We start from the raw sequence: 17,554 nt of genomic DNA on the forward strand, positions 1-17,554 counted from the left end.
ACTTCCTCCTTCAAGAGCATACCTACATCCCTTCCTTGACTCCCTTAGGTTACCTTCCCACATGTTTGTCCTCCTACATGCGCATGCGCACATGGCCAACATCAAATGCCCTTTTTTTTTTTTGGCTCTTTGAGACTGGGTTTCTCTGTGTAGCTTGGCTGGCCTTGAACTCACAGAGATCCATCTACCTCTGCCTCCCGAGTGCTGGGATTCAAGGCATGTGCCACCACCGCCCAGCAACATCAGATGCCTTTACCTCTTCCTTTCTACCTTTTTTTGAGATAGGATTCCTCACTGAACATGGGATTTGCTGTTTTCAGCTAGACTAGGTAGCCAGCAAGCCCCTAGGGCCTGTGCTTCCCCAGCACTGGAATGAGCAGCATGCACAACCACTCCCAGCTTTTTACATGACCCAATGCGGCTCCTCGTGCTCCTTGATGCTAACATGATAAGAAATGGCTAGAGAGCTGCTGAAGAGGTTTGGAGTGTCCAGGAGCTAGCTATAAAGGGGCACAAAACAAGGACCGCAATGGGGAGTGGAGAGGAGAGAGTGGGGTGCCAAGGCTGGAGAAACAAGGAAAGAAAACAGAAAACTTCCAAGACTCAGAGGAAGGAAATACAGGTCCATTGCCGGCAGAACTCCGGGAAGCTGGCAAGATATTCTTGGTCTGATGGGATAGCACTGACTGCTGCTAGGTGAGGGTCCCAATACCCAGGGCCCACCTAAGAGCCTAGCACTAGCAGCTGAGTGTGAGATCGAGAACCTCTAACCCAAGCACCTGTAGTCACTGGTCTGGCCATGGAGCCTACACCTATAGGTCCCTATTCCCAGAAGGCTCTGAGTATGTCAGCACAGCATAGAAGCAAACCTTTGACACCCAAGGGCTCAGGTCTTCAACACTAGAAACACTGCTCCTTGCCTACTCATCATGGGTAGAGCAACACAAACCAGCTTTTTGAGTAAAGGAATAAGCCATATTGGTGTTAAAACTCCCAAACCTTGGCCAGGCAGTGGTGGCCAGGCACTGGGTGGATTAACCCAGCACTTGGGAGGCAGAGGCCAGCCTGGTCTCCAAAGTGAGTTCCAGGAAGGGCACAAAGCTACACAGAGAAACCAAGTCTCGAAAAACCAAACCAAAACAACAACAACAAAAAACAAACAAACAAACAAACAAAAAAACCTCCCAAACCTTCGGAAAAGTCACACTGTCATTACACATTCTACAGGCTGATAATAACCTCATTAATTTCAGAGTTGGAATGTTACAGGTCCCAGGACCAAATTACCTTGGGCTAGATATCTTTAGCTCCTCAATTAGCCACCTATGCCCACCAGTGCTTGTGTGACCTAACATTTCTGAGACACTTACGTAAATACTTTTGGAATACCTGGCTTTCACCAACCCAGAGGCTAAAAAATTATCAGATAGCATGTGAGGCCCATAATAGACGCGTCCCACTTGCTGTAATCCATCTACCTGAGGTTTCCACTAAGGCATTTTGTTTATTTATTATGTATACCGTGTTCGGCCTGCACGCCAGAAGAGGGCACCAGATCTCATTATAGAGGGTTGTGAGCCACCATATGGTTGCTGGGATTTGAATTTGGGACCCCAGGATCAGCCAGTGCTTTTTACCTTCTGAGCCATCTCTCCAGCCTCTACCTAATCATCTTTGTTGTCCTGTTACTACAAAACTCTGTAAATCTGAGGTGAACGGAATCTGTTCCTGTGCCATAGTCACTCGTATTTGGCTTCAGAATACACACTCTCATTTGGTTTGAGGTGATTGGCTGACATTTGTCTAGGGGTATCTGTAAAACAGAAATAGGTGTGTGCTAGACTCAGGGACATCTGATCGTCTTATCTAACCTTATCTAATGGCTGGAATGTTTGGGACGTCAGGCCATTGGATGTAGGCCCTCCCTGGGTGGGGTCAGCTTATGGCTTTTCCTGGGTCTGGGTGTTGCCAGCCGGTAAGCCAGTCACAGAAGCTGTGTCTGGGCCTCTAAGCCTGTCATGGCAGCTGTGTGGTCAAACTGTTTTGGGCCCCTGACATCTAATCCGAATGCACAGGGCGAAGGTGCTCCAACTACCCTAACATAGATACAGGCATCTTGGATACCATCTTGTAATCCATCTCTGGATCTCACTTCCAAGGCCTGGCACAGGTGTTCCGTCTCCGCCAGTCCTGGGATCCCTACAGCTTTACAGATGGACCAATTCTGTGCATGGCGCAGCTCCGACCCACAGGAGCCTACAGGGGCTGCCGAGCCAGGAACCTCGCCCCTGGCCCAGTCCTGTCTCAGGCTCCCTGGCACAGGCCTGCCACCTCACCCAGAACTGCCTCACCGTGACTCAGCCAAAGCCAGAGACGCTGCGTGAAAGTTCCAGCAAAGAGGCGGAAGACAAGGAGGGAACCGAGCCGTGGATCAGCCAGATTGGGCGCACGGTGAGTGACGACATCACGGCGCGCGGCCCTCTGGGGGAATCACGGCGTGAAGGGATTGGCCAGATTTCGGTGACGTTTTGGGCGCGCCCGCGAACCTAGCCTAGGTGTTACGGGATTGGTTGGCATTAGCATGGCGTCATCGGAGCGCGCCTGGAACGCCCAGGATGCATGACTCTGTATCTGTTGACTGAGGATAAATGGCCCAGGCTGCCGAAGATGCAATGCTGCGCTTTCCGGACTTGCGGGAAGTCGGGTGGCACGCGGAGATTGGAGCCGCGGTTCCTACTGCGGTGTCTCCGGGCTGACCACGAAGGACCCCGCTTGTCTGTTTCCGCCGCCGTCCCCGTCTATTCACCAGAGCCAGGTACCGGTGTGTCATTGTGGGTCGCGCTGAACCTGGGTCACAGGTGCTGCTGAGGAGGGGGTTCACAGGAGCTGGTGAACCAGGGGCTGGCGTCTCCACGCTGTGGCTTCCCCAGGCCTGGGCAGCAAGAAGTAACTGTCTCAGCGCCGTGCCATCTAACATTCCCAGGTCAACTATCCAGAGCCACTGTCGTGGGCTAGGTGTGGTGATGCAGGCCTGCAGTCTCAGCACTGGGGAAGTTGAGCCATTAGTTCGGAAGTTCCAGGCTAACTTGAACTAAGTCATGAAGACTCTTTCTCAAGAAACAATCTGCCGGTCGGGTACGGTGGTTCACACCTTTAATTCTAGCGCTCCGGGAGGCAGAGGCAGGCAGATCTTTGAGTTGATGGTCAGCGTGGTCCACAAAGTGAGTTACAGGACAACCAGGGCCACATAATAAAGACTGCCCTCCCCCTAGAAAGAAAGAAAAGAAACAATCGATGGTCATTTGGTAATAGTATCAAGTTCTGGTAGCTTTGTTTGTTTGTTTGCTTGTTTGTTTTTCGAGATAGAATTTCTCTGTGTAGTTTTGGTGCCTGCTCTGGATCTTGCTCTGTAGATCAGGCTGGCTTCGAACTCATAGAGATCCACCTGGCTCTGCCTTCCAAGTGCTGGGATTAAAGGCGTGTGCTGCCCAGCTCTGGCAGCTTTGAATAAAAACATTTCATAATGTGGATTCTGTTGTGCATGATGGCAAAAGATTTTCTAGCCAACAGGAATAAGAACCAGCGGTTAGCCGTTAAACCCACCAGGAAGGGAAGAGCCAAGAGGGGGTGGAGGCTGGCAGGTGGTAGGGGTGGTGTTTGAGAAAGTGACACTGCAGATTGGTCCTTGCAAGGCAAATAGATGTTTACTGAAGCCAGAGAGCTCTAATCTAGGTTCTGTTCCCAGTGGAGGAGAGAAGTAATAGAAAGACGTAAAAAGATCTTTGGGGGGCTTGAACCCTGGAAAGTGCATGAGTTTTGAGCCATTTGATGGATGACAGGACATAGAGGAGACTTCGACGTCAGCCTGGTCTCCAGGATGCCAGCCTTTCTAGTTGTCTGTTTCTTGTGGTTTAATTAATGGCTTGTGCCTCCTTCCATGATCAGCTCTGGCCTGATATCATTAAGTAGAAAGCACAAAGTAAAACTCAATGCTTAAGGGAGTAAGAGGCAAGGGACAGACTCCACTGGAGAAAGTAGTCAACTAATGTCATTTGGCACCTGGGAATAGACTGGTGTTGATGTCAACAAGTGTACTGAGGAGATGAAGCTGCAACTTGAAATCTGAGGAGATTGTAAGTTTCAGTGGCAGCTATGAATTGAATATGGAAAGTCCTTCTCATTCCCACCACATTTGTTTAGGTTTTTTTTTTTTTTTGCCAGAGTTGGGGATTGGACTCAGAACCTCCCCTTCCCACATACTTGCCAAACTTTTTTTTTTTTTTAAGGCATGCACCACCACTGCCTGGCCAAACATTCTTTTATTAAGCTAATAGCCTCAGGAGTCATTCCTCAGGAGGTAGTCTTTTCTTTTGAATAGGATTATCTGTGTTAGTGAATCCACTAGGATTCCAATCACTAACCACTACCCTTAACTTTCTTCTTTTTTTGTTTTTTTTTGGTGTTTCAGACAGGGTTTCTCTGTGTAGCTTTGCGCCTGTCCTGGATCTCGCTCTATAGACCAGGCTGGCCTTGAACTCCTAGAGATCCGCCTGCCTCTGCCTCTGCCTCCCAAGTGCTGGGATTAAAGGCGTGCGCCACCACCATCCGGCTCTTTTTTCTTTTTCTTTTCGAGACCGTCTCAATATATCTCTGGCCTGGAACTTGCTATGTAGATCAGGCTAGCCTTGAATTCAGAGATCTACCCGCCTCTGACTCCTAAGTACCATCGTGCCCAGCTTGCCCAACTATGCCTGGCTTCGTGTACCCTGATAAACTTGCCTGAAGATCAGAGGACAGAGCCAGCCACTAGATTACACAAAGTCAGACAGTGGTGGCACACACCTTTAATCCTATCACTTGTGAGGCAGAGATCATTTGGATCTCTGTGAGTTCAAGGCCACACTTGATCAAGGCTACATGAGATTGATCCAGCATAGAAGAGAAACAGGCAGGCAGTGGTGACACACGCCTTTAATCCCAGGAAGTAATATGACAAGGCAGAGAATTTCGTATCGGTAGGAACTAGTGGCTGGCTGTTCTGCTTCTCTGATCTTCAGGCAAGTTTATTGGGGTACACAATATATCGCTACATGGCTTTTTATGGGAATTCTAGGGATGGAAATTCAATGTTCATGCTTGCAAAGGAAACAGTTTATCAGTTGAGCTATCTCCCCAGCCCTCTTTCTACTGTTCTGTTTTCTGTGTTTTCAATGGGGGGGTGATGGCTAGCTTTAATTGTCAACCTGACACAGCCTGGAAGCGCCTGGGAAGAAAGTCTCAATAATGGAGGACTGTGTGTCTACATTGGGTTGGCCCAGTGAGCATGTCTTGGGTTGGGGTAGAAGCATTGTCAAGTTAATTATTTGAGAAGACCCAGTATACTATGGGTGGCACCATTCCCTGGGGGGGGGGGGGGGGGGGGGCTGGACTCTGAGAGTGGAGACATGGAGTTGTGCCCAAACAAGTGTGCTAGCATTTATTCATTTTTCTCTCTGTTCTTGACTGTGGATGTGATGTAACTGTTTCAGGTCCCTACCAACCTTGGCTTCCTTACAGTGATGGGAGTATAAACCTGGAAATGAGCGAAAATAAACCCTTTCTTCCCGAAGTTGCTTTTTGTCAGGGTATTTTATCACAGCAACAAGGAGGAAACGAATACACATGGTCTCCCAGAGCTGTCCGGGCTGGCCTAGAGTTCGTGTGATTCTCCAGTCCCAGTCTTTACAGTGCTTGGGGTGACAGGCCTGCACCACCTAGCCTGGCTTGGGAATCTCAGGATACGATGAAATGTGGCTTTCCTGGAAACCCCGTGGTTAGGGCGGGCTTTGTAAACTAGGACCTAAAAGGACTAGGCAGTAAGGGGCCTCCCATCGTGGGTTCGGCTCTTGGGCTGAGACTTGGTGTTTATGAAGAAACTCCCATTTGCCTCTTTGCCAAAATCTTGAGCATTTGTGACTTGGCCCCAGGATGATTGGACGTCCCATGCTCCCCACAGAGGGAGTCTCTTTATGCTCATTGGCCGCAGGTTACAGGTCCTGCTGACTAACTTGGGGCCTCATTCTCTTCATTTCTAATTCCCACAGGTGATACTTAAATACCTGTGTTTTGGACACTGTTCACAATGGAGTTTCCTGACTTGGGGAAGCACTGCTCAGAACCGACTTGCAAGCAACTAGGTAAGACCTTTCAAGGGCTCCTTCTAGGAAACAATATTTCATTGTTTTGTGGGGGGACATCTGGCTATTATATCATTAACTAACTAGTTGGCCTCTGTCCTGGTCCCTGGCTTCTCAGCATGAGGACTCCAGTACAGGACTGTTCAGCCCTGCAGTTTAACATCCACCTAAGGCCGTGCAGATATAGTATACAGCCTGGATGATTGACACCACAGAGATGGGACCTGTGTTGAAGATAGCTTTGTCTTTGTGGGTCCTTTGGCATCTCTTGGCCTTACTACATCTCTAACTTTGGGATTGGGGTTGTGGTTCAGTTGGTAGAGTGCTTTGCTGGGCATGTATGAAGCTCTGGATTCCACCCCAGCACCACGTAAAACCAGTGTGGAGGCTCATGCCTGTAATCCCAGCACTGGAAAGTCGCAGGTAGGAGAAACAGACATTCAAGGTCCTCCTCGGCTACATATGAGATATGAGTTCTGGGCCAGCCTGGGCTAAATAAGACCCTTTTCTCGATTTTTCTTTTTTCTTTTTTTTTTTTTAATTCCCCTCCCCAAAATTGTTTTTCCCTCACTTGTGACACTTCTAGCTAGGATGTATGTGTCTCTTAAAGGTATGAGGAGTCTAATAATGTAGATACACTCCTGCTTTGAGCGGTATGTAATTCTTTGGTTCCAGTCTTTCAGATAGATGATTTACTGTTTTGCTTGATTTTTGTCTTTTAGATTTTCTGCCAATAACATGTGATGCGTGTAAACAAGATTTCTGTAAAGACCATTTTTCCTATCGGGGTCATAAGTGTCCCTTTGCATTCAAGAAGGTAACTCATCATCCTGGTGTCTAGACGGCATGCACCACAGCTGTTCTGTCCGGTTGTGCAGGCCAGAGGATGTGTCAGCCATGCTTTGAGTTTGGAATGAGTGGGTTAATTAAGTATATAGCCGGCCAAGGTAAAAGAGTAGGTAGTGAGCCAGAGCTGGAAAAAGGGGAGATGATGAATGGATGGATGGATAGATGATGGGTAGGTGAATAGTAAGACATCATCCAGTGGGGCACTCAGAACACCCAGCAGAAACAGACTGGGGAGGTTGAGGGAGTCAGCTGGAGTTCCCAGTGGCTGTCACTGATAGTTGATTGGCAAAGGCGGTCGGGTCTCTGAGTTCAAGGCCAGTCAGGTCTACAGAGCAAATTCAAGGACAGTAAAGGATACACAGAGAAAACCCTGTCTCAAAAACAACACAACACAACAAAATTAAATGGGAGCACCTGGCTCTTACATGGGTGCTGGGGTTTGAATTTGGGTCTCTGTGCCATCTCCCCAGCCCTCTTAGGCTGGGCATCTAAAGGAATAAACAAGTGGGCGGGGGAGATGCCAGTTTCTAGTGTCTCTGCTTGCTACATTGTAGACTGGAAGGACTCACATAGCTACTGGAATGCTAATGCTCTGAGCTGTTCCTGGTAGGCGCAGAGGGTCAGCAGAAGCAGTCTTCTGGGACAGTCAGGAAGTCAGAAGAGCCCATGATTGCCTCTGCAGCCTGTGCTCCGTGCAGGGGTGCTGTCTCCAGATAGTGTGTGTGTGTGGAAGCCAGGACTGAGCTTGCTTAGTAAATGGACTGTGGCTGTAGGCTGTGACCCCCGAGACCCACGGGGAAGTCAGCCTGCTCTCAGCTGAATTGTGCAGTGTTATGAGGGACGAGTAGAGGACCACCTCAGGTGCCATCCCTTGTTTTCTGAGATAGTCACTCACTGCCTGGAGTTCACCGAGTAGGTTAGGCCGGCTGGCTCGCAAGCCCCAGGGTTCCCCGTGTCTGTCTCTACCTCCGAAGTGTTGGGTTTACCAGCGTATTCCATCAAACCTGGCTTTCAGGTGGGTGCTGGGGGCAGAACTCACTCAGGTCCCGGTGCTTGCATGGGTATCTTTGCCAACTGGACTGTCTCCCGGGCCTAAAACTGCATCCTCTTTGCCCCACATTCTAGCCTTCACAGTTGGTCCTTCACCTTCACACACTAGGTTTATGGGTTCCCCTGCACCAGGGAGCAGCAGGTGTCATAGTTTCTTGTTCCTTTGGGTCACTGTGGCAGGAGTTTCTAGGAGATTATTCACTGTCCACCAGACACTGGGAGGTCCCTCAAGTCCATGGGTTCACCCAGGGGTGACTCACAGGTCATGTCAGTGAACTCTGCCGTTTCCCCTGGTGGTATATGGACAGTAGGTGACTTCGTCACATGCCTTAACCAGAGCTGGGCACAGTCCAGCCAAGTCATGAGGGTGGGTGGGGTCGGTGACTCACACCCTGTTTACCAGGCACTGATGACTCGGTGGCAAGCTGTTTGTGTGTCGTCTGGACCTTCCCTTGTGCCCATGGGAAATGTCTATCTGGAGATCACATGGGAATGCTTTGTTTCTTGGTGGACACATCAGCCAACTGAGGCAGCCCTCCTGCAGACAGCAGGGCACACAAGCCTGTGATCCCTGTTTCCATCTGATGTCAGCTGCCCCATCCCCTCTGGCATGGACCCCTCCCTCGGTGGTCCTGGCTTAGAGTTTTGCCTCCACACCCTCCAGAGCACCCTCAGTCTCTGGCTGGCAGTCAGCAGTGGGGTACACCTGTACCCCACTGCTGAGGGCTTCTCCCTGTTGGTAAAGCCACTGAGATCAGAGAGGCAGCGGCCAAGTGACTGCTGGGACCCTTCCTGCCAGTGTTCCCACCCATCACCTTGGCTCTGAGGGGTCAGGTGGGTCCTTTCCCATGGCCATGTTATGTCCCCCCACCCCCATCTCACCAGCTTCCTCTCTTGAGGTCCCTCCAAAGCTGGTGGTGACCTTTTCGTGTCTGTATCCCACTAGACAACCGTGGGTGGTTTACTGTTCCGTTGCGGATACGAACCTGTCACCGTAGTTCTTCGTCACCGGTGTGCTCCTGCTTGTAAACACATTTCACTGTGTGTGTTGGAGCGTGAGTGCTGGTGTCATCACATGTTTATTATTTCAGGATGTGCAGGTGCCCGTGTGTCCCCTCTGCAATGTCCCCATCCCTGTGAAAAGAGGTGAGATCCCAGATGTGGTGGTTGGAAAGCACATGGACAGAGACTGCACCTTTCACCCTGGGAGGAACCAAAAGGTGAGTTGGGTTAGGGCTAACGTACATGCTCACACACACACACACACACACACACACACACACACACACACTGACACACTGACACACACACACACACACACACACACACACACACACACACTGCTGCTGCTGCTGCTGCTGCTCTGGGGAAAAAGTCACTTTCTTTTTTCCTTTTTTGAGACTGCATCTCACGTAGCCCAGGCTGGCCTAGTATTGTTCTATAGTCAAGGATGACCTTGAGCTCCTGATCCCCAACCCCCACCTCCCTCCCTCTCTTGAGTACTAGTATCACAGGCGTGCATCGCCATGCCTGTTTTATTTGGTTGGGGATCAAGAGCCCAGGATGTTATGCTTGCTAGGCAAGCACTCTACAAACGGAGGCACATCTTTTGGTCGCAGAGGTCTGTTCTCTAAATGTAGAATGCTGACAGTCAGTAGGAAGCTGAGGTCTCCCTGCGTTGTATGTGAGTGGTGAGTCTGCTGCATGGGAGCAAGCCTCACAAGGGTCCCAGTTTGGGTCTTTGTCTTCAGGAGTCCCCTCCATTTTCCAGAGTAAGTACACACATACTTTGGCTGTAGAGCTTCTAGAAGAACTTCTTACACACATGCATACACACACAAGTGGGGAGCAGCTCAGTGGATAAAGCTTTCTGCCTGGTCATGCAGGCCTGACAACCTGAGTTAAATCCTCAGAAACCACTGTCCCCAGAACCCCTGAGCCAGTCGCCCTCCCTCATGGCACTCCTGTGACACTCTTGCTCCCTGAGGTAGACCAGCTATGACCTGTGGAAGGGCTCTTAGGGAGGAGAGAGGAATGAGGGAGTATTAGATAGAAACAAAGGCCTAGACAAAGAGAAAGACAGACACAGGATAGCTTCAGGGGGGCCCTGGGTCAATACCCAGCAGCTGAGACGTTAATGGGCCTTTTATCCATCAGCAAGGGGGGAGAAGCAAAAGACCAAGTTCCCTTCTAAGATCAAGGTATAAAGTACCAACAACTGCAGATCCTTCAAAACACCTGGTAACCACTCCCTTGGCCAAATCATCCTATTATGCAGTCCTGCTAGGCAAAGCTCAGACTTTCTGATCTTGGTAAGGCCTTACTAGGAAGCCTCTGTGGGCCCCCACACCTCCCTGGCCTATTTTCTTTCTGCCTAGTCTTGCAGGAACTCTCCTGTTGCCTCTCTTAGGAGTCCCAGCTTTACTGACTCCACAGTAAGTGTTTGCCTGTAACCTGGCAAAACCTGTCTAAACAGAACCTGGCATCCTCATTCTGAGTGCCCAGGACTTGTTAGCTTTTTATTTTACCTTTTTTTTTTTTTTTTTTTTTTTTTGAGTTGAGGATCGAACCCAGGGCCTTGTGCTTGCTAGGCAAGCACTCTACCACTGAGCTAAATCCCCAACCCTTTTTTTTTTTTTTGGATGACAGTTTCTTGTTGAGCCTGCACGCTTCAGTGACCTCCCTGTCCCTGTCCCCCACAGGGCTGGGTTTGTGGGTTTGTGCAGCCTTTTACATGGGTGCTAGAGATCTGGCCTTGATGTTTAGGCCTTTACAAAAAGTGCTCTCACCCACTGAGCCATCTCCCGGCTTCAGGTGGTGGTTCTGTTGCTTTTGTTTTTATTGGGAGGTGTTGGGGAATGAATCTACTGCTAAGCCACAACCATAGGCTTCTGTGTGTGTGTCTGTGTGGAATCAGTTCTTCCCTAACTCAGCCTCTTTGAGTGCTTAGAATCATGGGCCCAGCTGCCAGGGCCCGTTTGAGCCGGGCTGGTGATATGCTGCTCACAGAAGTGACTTTGTTCTTGCAGGTTTTCATACACCGATGCTCGAAAGAGGGATGCAGGAAGAAGGAGATGCTGCCACTGGCTTGTGCACAGTGCCATGGCAACTTCTGCATTCAGCACAGGCATCCTCTGGACCACAGCTGCCAAGCTGAGAGCAGCTCCACCAGCAGAGGGAGGTGAGTACGGGCTCCTGGGAAGTTAGTGCTGCAGCTGCCGCAGGCTGGGGACTCCAGCATCGGGGATTTGTTATTCTCTCATGGGCCGAGAGCAGAGTTGGCAGCTGGCTGACTCCTTCTAAGAGGCACAACCTCTTCCAGCTTCTCCCAATTTCTGGCTTGCCCGGACTTCCTGGTGAGCCTGGCTTCGTAGGCACGTTGCTCCCATCCATCTCTGCCTTTGTCTTGGTGTGGTTTTTCCTAGTGCCTGTCTGCATCTTGCTTCCGCTCTGTTAGGATTTATCGGTTGTATATGGCCTGCTCTCCTGACTGATGCTCAGTTTGGTCATCTCAGTGAAAACTTGTCTCTAAATAAGGTCCCTCCTGGGTACCAGGGGTTAGGTTAGGACATTGGCATGTCTTTTGTGGAAAGGGGCACAGGATATCCCTTATTGATACTTTTATAAGAAGTAGAAACTTCTATCTGCACTCACTCCTGAGTCAAAATGAAACATAACTTACTGTGCCTGTGAGTGTGTGTGTCAGTCACCCACCCCCATGTTGGTCATTGATTCCTTCCTTGTTTGATACAAGGCCTCTTGCCAGCTGACTTGAGAGCTTCCCTGGAGGCTCCTGCCTTCACCCTACCCCCCACCCCTCCATATCCCTATAGGATCCCTGGGATTGCAGACACACTGGCTTTTACCTGGGTGCTGGGAATTAAGTCCTCAGATTTGTGCAGCAAGCGATCTCCACTGGGCTATCTACCAGCCCCCCATGAGTTACCTTTTAGTTTTTAATCTTTTGTTGGGAGTAAGAGGGTACAGTGTGCTATATATATATGGAGGCAGAGGACAGCTAAGTTACTTTGTAATTACACTTGATTTTCTCAAGCTGTTTGTATATGATCCAGGCTGGAGCCCAACCATCTAACTACATAGACTTGGCTTTCTTGATGTGGGTAAGAAGGTCTAATAAACACACATCTGACTTTATAGGCCTTCAGCATCCAGAGCTCCTGAGCAGAAACCATCGGGAATCAGCTGGCTGGCCCAGCAACTCAGGTACTAGTCTAAATGACATGTGAGACTTTGGCTGGGTTTCTCAAACATGTGATGTGGTGTGCTTCCCTAAGAAAGGCCAGGCCTGGCCACAACAGCTGTTTCTAGAATGTCCTCTAGACTATCCCTGAAGGCCCTTTTTCATGACAGACCCCTTCTAGGCAGTTCCAACATGTGTGGTCACCCATTGCTTCTTTCTCTTCTCTTCAGGCGGACAGTGAAGTGACACCGAGGGAGGCTCCTGTCTGGGCCGCACACCAGCTCCTTCCTCTCGGGTTTTAACCTTGGTGATGTGGCCTCCAGCTAGCTATCTCCACAGTTGTCGTAAGCAGCCGGCTTACCCGTGACATGACTCCTCATGTCTGGGTTCAGGTTTTCTCTTTGAGACGGGTCTCACTATATAACTCCAGCTGTCCTGGACTCACTCTGTAAACCAGGCTGGCCTTGAACTCAGATCCGCCTGCCTCTGCCTCCTGGTTTTAACTCCCAAGAAGAACATCACAAAATGGGAGCCACCTCAGAACTTCTGGGGTTGAAATAGAGGCTTCTCCTGCCGAAGCAGTGGTGTCGGGCAGAGGGCTTCTTGGGCTCTGTGAGGAGCAGGGAGATGGGCAGCAGGTGCAGCCACCATTGCTCCGGTGTCACCGTGTGTCCTGACCACTTCTACCGCCAGCTGGCCATGACATTGTGGGGCAAGAGCATTCTGGAATACCGTGGTGACAGATACCAGCATTAGATTGACCCATTGTTTATGTGTTGAAATATTTATGTATAATGGTTAATAAACTAATTTATTTCACCTGTTGCCTTTCATTTTTTTAGACAGTTTCTCCAAATAGTCCTAGTGATATGTAAACCAGGCTGGCCTCAAACTCACAGAGCTTCTGCCTCTATCTGGGATTAAAGGCATGTGCCATCACCCCCAGCTTGGTTTTGCGCTTGCTAGGCAAGCGTTCTACCACTGAGCTAAATCCCCAACCCCGCTTGTTTATTTTTTATGTATGTGTTTTGTCTCCGTGTGTGTATGTATACCAAGTATGTGTCTGGTGCTTGCAGAGGCCAGAGTTTTTTCTTGGGAAGTGTGGATAATTATTCTCAAAAGTCTGCATTTTGTGTGTGCATACATGGAGTGCAGGTGTGTTTGCTTGTTTGCACATATCAGGACACAAGTGTACACATGTGGAGGCTTGAGGATGAGGACCTTTGGTGTCTTCCTTGGTTGCTCTCCACCTTATAGACTGAAGCAAGAGACTGGCTGGGCCCAGAGCTTGTAGTTCTTCTGGTCCAGCTAGCTCCGGGAATCCCTGGCTCCACCTCTTGGATGCTGGGACTACTGGAAAGCTGCAATGACCATCTGACTTTTTTTGTGAGATCTGGGGACTTGAATTCAGGTCCTCGCACTTGTGTGGCAATCTCTTTGCCCTCTGAGCATCCTCCCAGCCCCATGTTCTCTTTTGAAGGAGGGACTTAGTAATTTGCTCCTCTACTTGACTAGAAAGTACAGACTAGAAAGATTCTCTGTCCTCAGCTGCTGGGGTGCTGTGGGCAGAGGCTTTGGGGGAACACTAGGTATAGGGAGGAGCTTTGTATCCATAAGACTGGCAGTTAAGCCATGTCTTGGTGTCTTGGAAACTGCCTGGCCACCTTGAGTATGTTGTAAGGACCTATTTCTATACCTGCCCCAGGGAGCATCATGGTGTATGAACAATGCTGGGGTGAACAGGTCCATTCACATCCCTGAGAGTCATTTAGTGAGATCCAGCATGGCCTTGGGCACCCACAGAACCAGGGCACAGATGGCAAGTGGTTAAGTGTCTTTGTGGTGATTGTAGGATTTTGGTAGCTTTTGGAATTTTGTTACTTATTGGGATTTTAGAGGATACCCCTTCCTCTAGTTCTCCCTTTTCAGAAAAGGGACACCTAACCACTGATCTTTAAGAAGCCCACACTGATGAGCTGGAGGTTTGGCCTGGCTGGAGAGGTTAAGAGGAGCCAGGTTCAATTCCCAGCATTCACATGGCTCACAACTGTCTTTTAACTCCAGTCCCAGAGGATCTGATACCCTCTTCTGTCCTCTGTAGGTACATACATGGTGGACATACATTCATGCAAGCCAAAGCCAAACACACAAAAATAAATTTAAAAAATTAGGCCATGGGCGGTGGTGGCACACGCCTGTAATCCCATCACTCAGGAGGCAGAGGCAGGTGGATCTCTGTGAGTTTGAGGTCAGCCTGGGCTACAGAGTGAGTTCCAAGAAAGGCACAAAACTACACAAAGAAACTGTCTTGAAAAACAAAACAAAAAAAACAAAGATTTTTTAAATCTTAAAAGATAATTCACACTCCCACCCACCCCCATCCCCTGAAACACGGTTTCTCTGTGTACCCCAGGTGCCTGTCCTGGATCTTGCTCTGTAAACCAGGCTGGCCTCAAGTTCACCAAGATCTGCCTAGCTCTGCCTCCCAAGTGCTGGGATTAAAGGTGTGCGCCACCACCGCCCGACTAAATCTTAAAGATAAATTTTAAAGAAATGTGACAGCTCCTCAGTGCTTGCTGAGCCCTGGCTGCTCTTCCTGAGAATCCAGGTTCGATTTTCATTACCCACATGGTGTGGCTCACAACCATCTCAAATTCCAGTTCTGGAGAATCTGGTGCCCTCTTCTGGTCCCTGCAGGCCCTGCATGCCAAGGTGCAGACAGAATGCTCATATACATAAAATTAAAATACATCTTTATTTTAAAATCAAAGGAAATAAAAAGGTTTTAAAGAAATTCCTCAGACTTCTACAAGTGACAGAACGGGGCTCTGGTCCCTGTTGCTGCTGATAGGACTGCACGGAAGCCGCACCAGTGGGCACAATCCAGCAGCCACTCCATTGTCTAGGGGTGTCACTATCCACCTGTCAATCATCGCCAGAGTGTAAAATCAGCCTTTTACTTCGTTGTGTGTGTGTGTAATGAGGGTGAAGGTTTTGCCCACACATGTGTCTGCACCTGTGTGTGTCTGATGTCTTTGGAGATCAGAAGAGGGGTGTCGTATCTCCTGGAACTGGAGCATGGCAGTGGTTGTGAGCCACCCTGTAGGTGCTGGGATGGAACCCAGGTCCTCTGGAAGAGCAGCCAGTGTTCTTAGCCACTGTTTCTCCAGCCCTGGAAGCTGTTTTACAAGTTTACATTGCTGTCTAAGTAGAATCCCAGGATGTAGCCCAGGCTAGCCTTGAGTTGATATCCTACTGCCTCAACTTCCCAAGTGCTAGAGTACCGGGGTTATAGGCAAGAGCTCCACAGCTGTCAAGCCTATTGGCCCCATTTCGGTGGAGACTGCTTGGACTCTGCCTAGCGAACGCCGGGAGGGCTGGTGTGTCAGCCGAGAGCTTCCTTCCTGTCTCTCACGGGGCAGACACATCTTCAACTGCTTTGACCCCGTCAACCTGGCTTTGGGGAGGGCCATCCTCCCCACCTCGGCTGTGTCCTCCCTTTCCTGAGTCGATTTCTGTTGTCACATGCAGTCAGTCCATCTCTGGGTGGGACCCAAAGCCTGGCTGCCCCGTAGACTAGGGACAGCAGACTTGCCTTTCCAGGAGTGTGAGCTGCACTTTCTGTCCTTGTTCACAAGATGTCACCAAAAGGCCTTTGTTAGGACGGAGGTTGACAGTGCTGCAGGCCCTTCCTGTGAGGCACTGAAGAGCTAGGTGGTGTCCCCAAAGCTGGGTCTAAGCAGCCACCCTCACCTCACTTCCTCACTAACCAACGGTCTCTTAGTTCCTCAGCTCCAATCTGGGAAGTAGGTCTGTGGGTGAATGAGACTTCCTTTCCCAAATTCAAGCTTGAAAAGGGGATCTTTTTTTTTTTTTTTAAGCTGAGAATCGAACCCAGGGCCTTGTGATTGCTAGGCAAGTGCTCTACCACTGAGCTAAATCCCCAACCAAAAAGGGGGAAATCTTTGATGTTCTCTCTAGTTTATTAGTGTCTTTTTTTTTTCATGTGTATGTGTGTGTGGTGTGCATATGTGTATGTGTGGAAGTGTGTGTGTGTGTGTGTGTGTGTGCATGTGTGTGTGTCCCCAAAATTGATATCAGGCATCTTTCTCCATTACTCTCCACTTTATTCATTGACAGGCTCTCTCAGTTGATCCCAGAGTTCAATGATTCAACTAGTCTGGCTGACCAGTTGTTCCTCTGTCTCTGCCTCCCGAGCACTAGGATTACCAGCACCTGTCATGCCTGCTGGCTTATTGCCTTGGGTTCTGGGGATCAGAACTCCTGTCTCCCACACTTGTGCAGCAAGCATTTGGTCCACTGAGCTGTCTCCTCAGCCCACGTTGTCAAGGGTATTGAGGGCAGTATGGGAGGGGAAGCCCACCTGCTGTTCTTCTTGTCCTGGATAAGGAGAGGCTTGTTTTATTTTTCTAGAACAGTGTAAGACTCCATAAACAGGGACAGGGGGATGGCTCCGTGGTTAAGAGCACATACTGCTCTTCCAGAGGACCTCAGTTTGACTCCCAGCACCCACATCATACAGCTCACAAAGAGCTCCAGGGGCTCTGGCCTCTGTGGACACCTGCACTCATGTGCACATACTCACATACAGACACCCACCCATACATATAATTTAAAATCCTTCACAGGTGTGCCCTATTTGGGGGTTTTAGTTAACTCCAGATGTAGTCAAGTTGATAACCAAGAATAGCCATCATACAATTCCTGCAAAATGTCCTCTGACCTCCACAGGTGCTATGGCACATGCATGTGTGTGCAGGCACACACAATAAATTAATAATTAAAATATAGCCGGGTGGTGGTGGCACATGCCTTTGATTCTAGAACTAGGGAGGCAGAGGCAGGAAGATCTCTGAGTTCGAGGCCAGCCTGGTCTACAGAGCGAGTTCCAGGATAGCCAGAGCTGGCACAGAGAAACCCTGTCTTGAAAAACCAAAATACAAAAATTAAAAAAAAAATTGACAGTCACTATCACCAAGGGAGACAAGCTCTTGGCTGTTAGATGTTCAGAGAGGTTGTTTGCTGTTTGTTTTCGCTTGTTTATTCCATCCTTCTACCTCTCCCTCCCTATGGTCAGGACTTGGGTAGGACTAGCTCAAGGCTAGCCTGGGCTATTATAGGTTGAGTTCAAGGCTGGTCAATGAAACTTAGAGAGACCATGTCTCAAAATAAAAAGGAAAAGGAGAGTGATGGAGAGATGCCTCCACAGTGAGAGGCTCTCTTGATCTTGTGAGTTCCCAGCATCTGTGATGGGATA

The 17,554-nt window shown here is 49.4% G+C and overlaps 1 protein-coding gene across 1 annotated transcript; it reads left to right on the forward strand.

Moving 5' to 3' along the window:
- Window positions 1-2,594: 2,594 nt before the first annotated feature.
- Zfand2a (zinc finger AN1-type containing 2A) lies at window positions 2,595-12,734 on the forward strand. Its single transcript, XM_036171526.1, has 7 exons — window positions 2,595-2,815; window positions 6,084-6,176; window positions 6,899-6,993; window positions 9,167-9,295; window positions 11,105-11,256; window positions 12,234-12,299; window positions 12,507-12,734. Exons 2-7 carry the CDS (start codon window positions 6,122-6,124, stop codon window positions 12,520-12,522), a joined length of 513 nt encoding a protein of 170 aa, XP_036027419.1. The 5' UTR covers window positions 2,595-2,815; window positions 6,084-6,121; the 3' UTR covers window positions 12,523-12,734.
- Window positions 12,735-17,554: the final 4,820 nt, after the last annotated feature.

Source organism: Onychomys torridus, chromosome 22 (genome assembly GCF_903995425.1).
Source record: "Onychomys torridus chromosome 22, mOncTor1.1, whole genome shotgun sequence".
Lineage (NCBI taxonomy): Eukaryota > Metazoa > Chordata > Mammalia > Rodentia > Cricetidae > Onychomys > Onychomys torridus.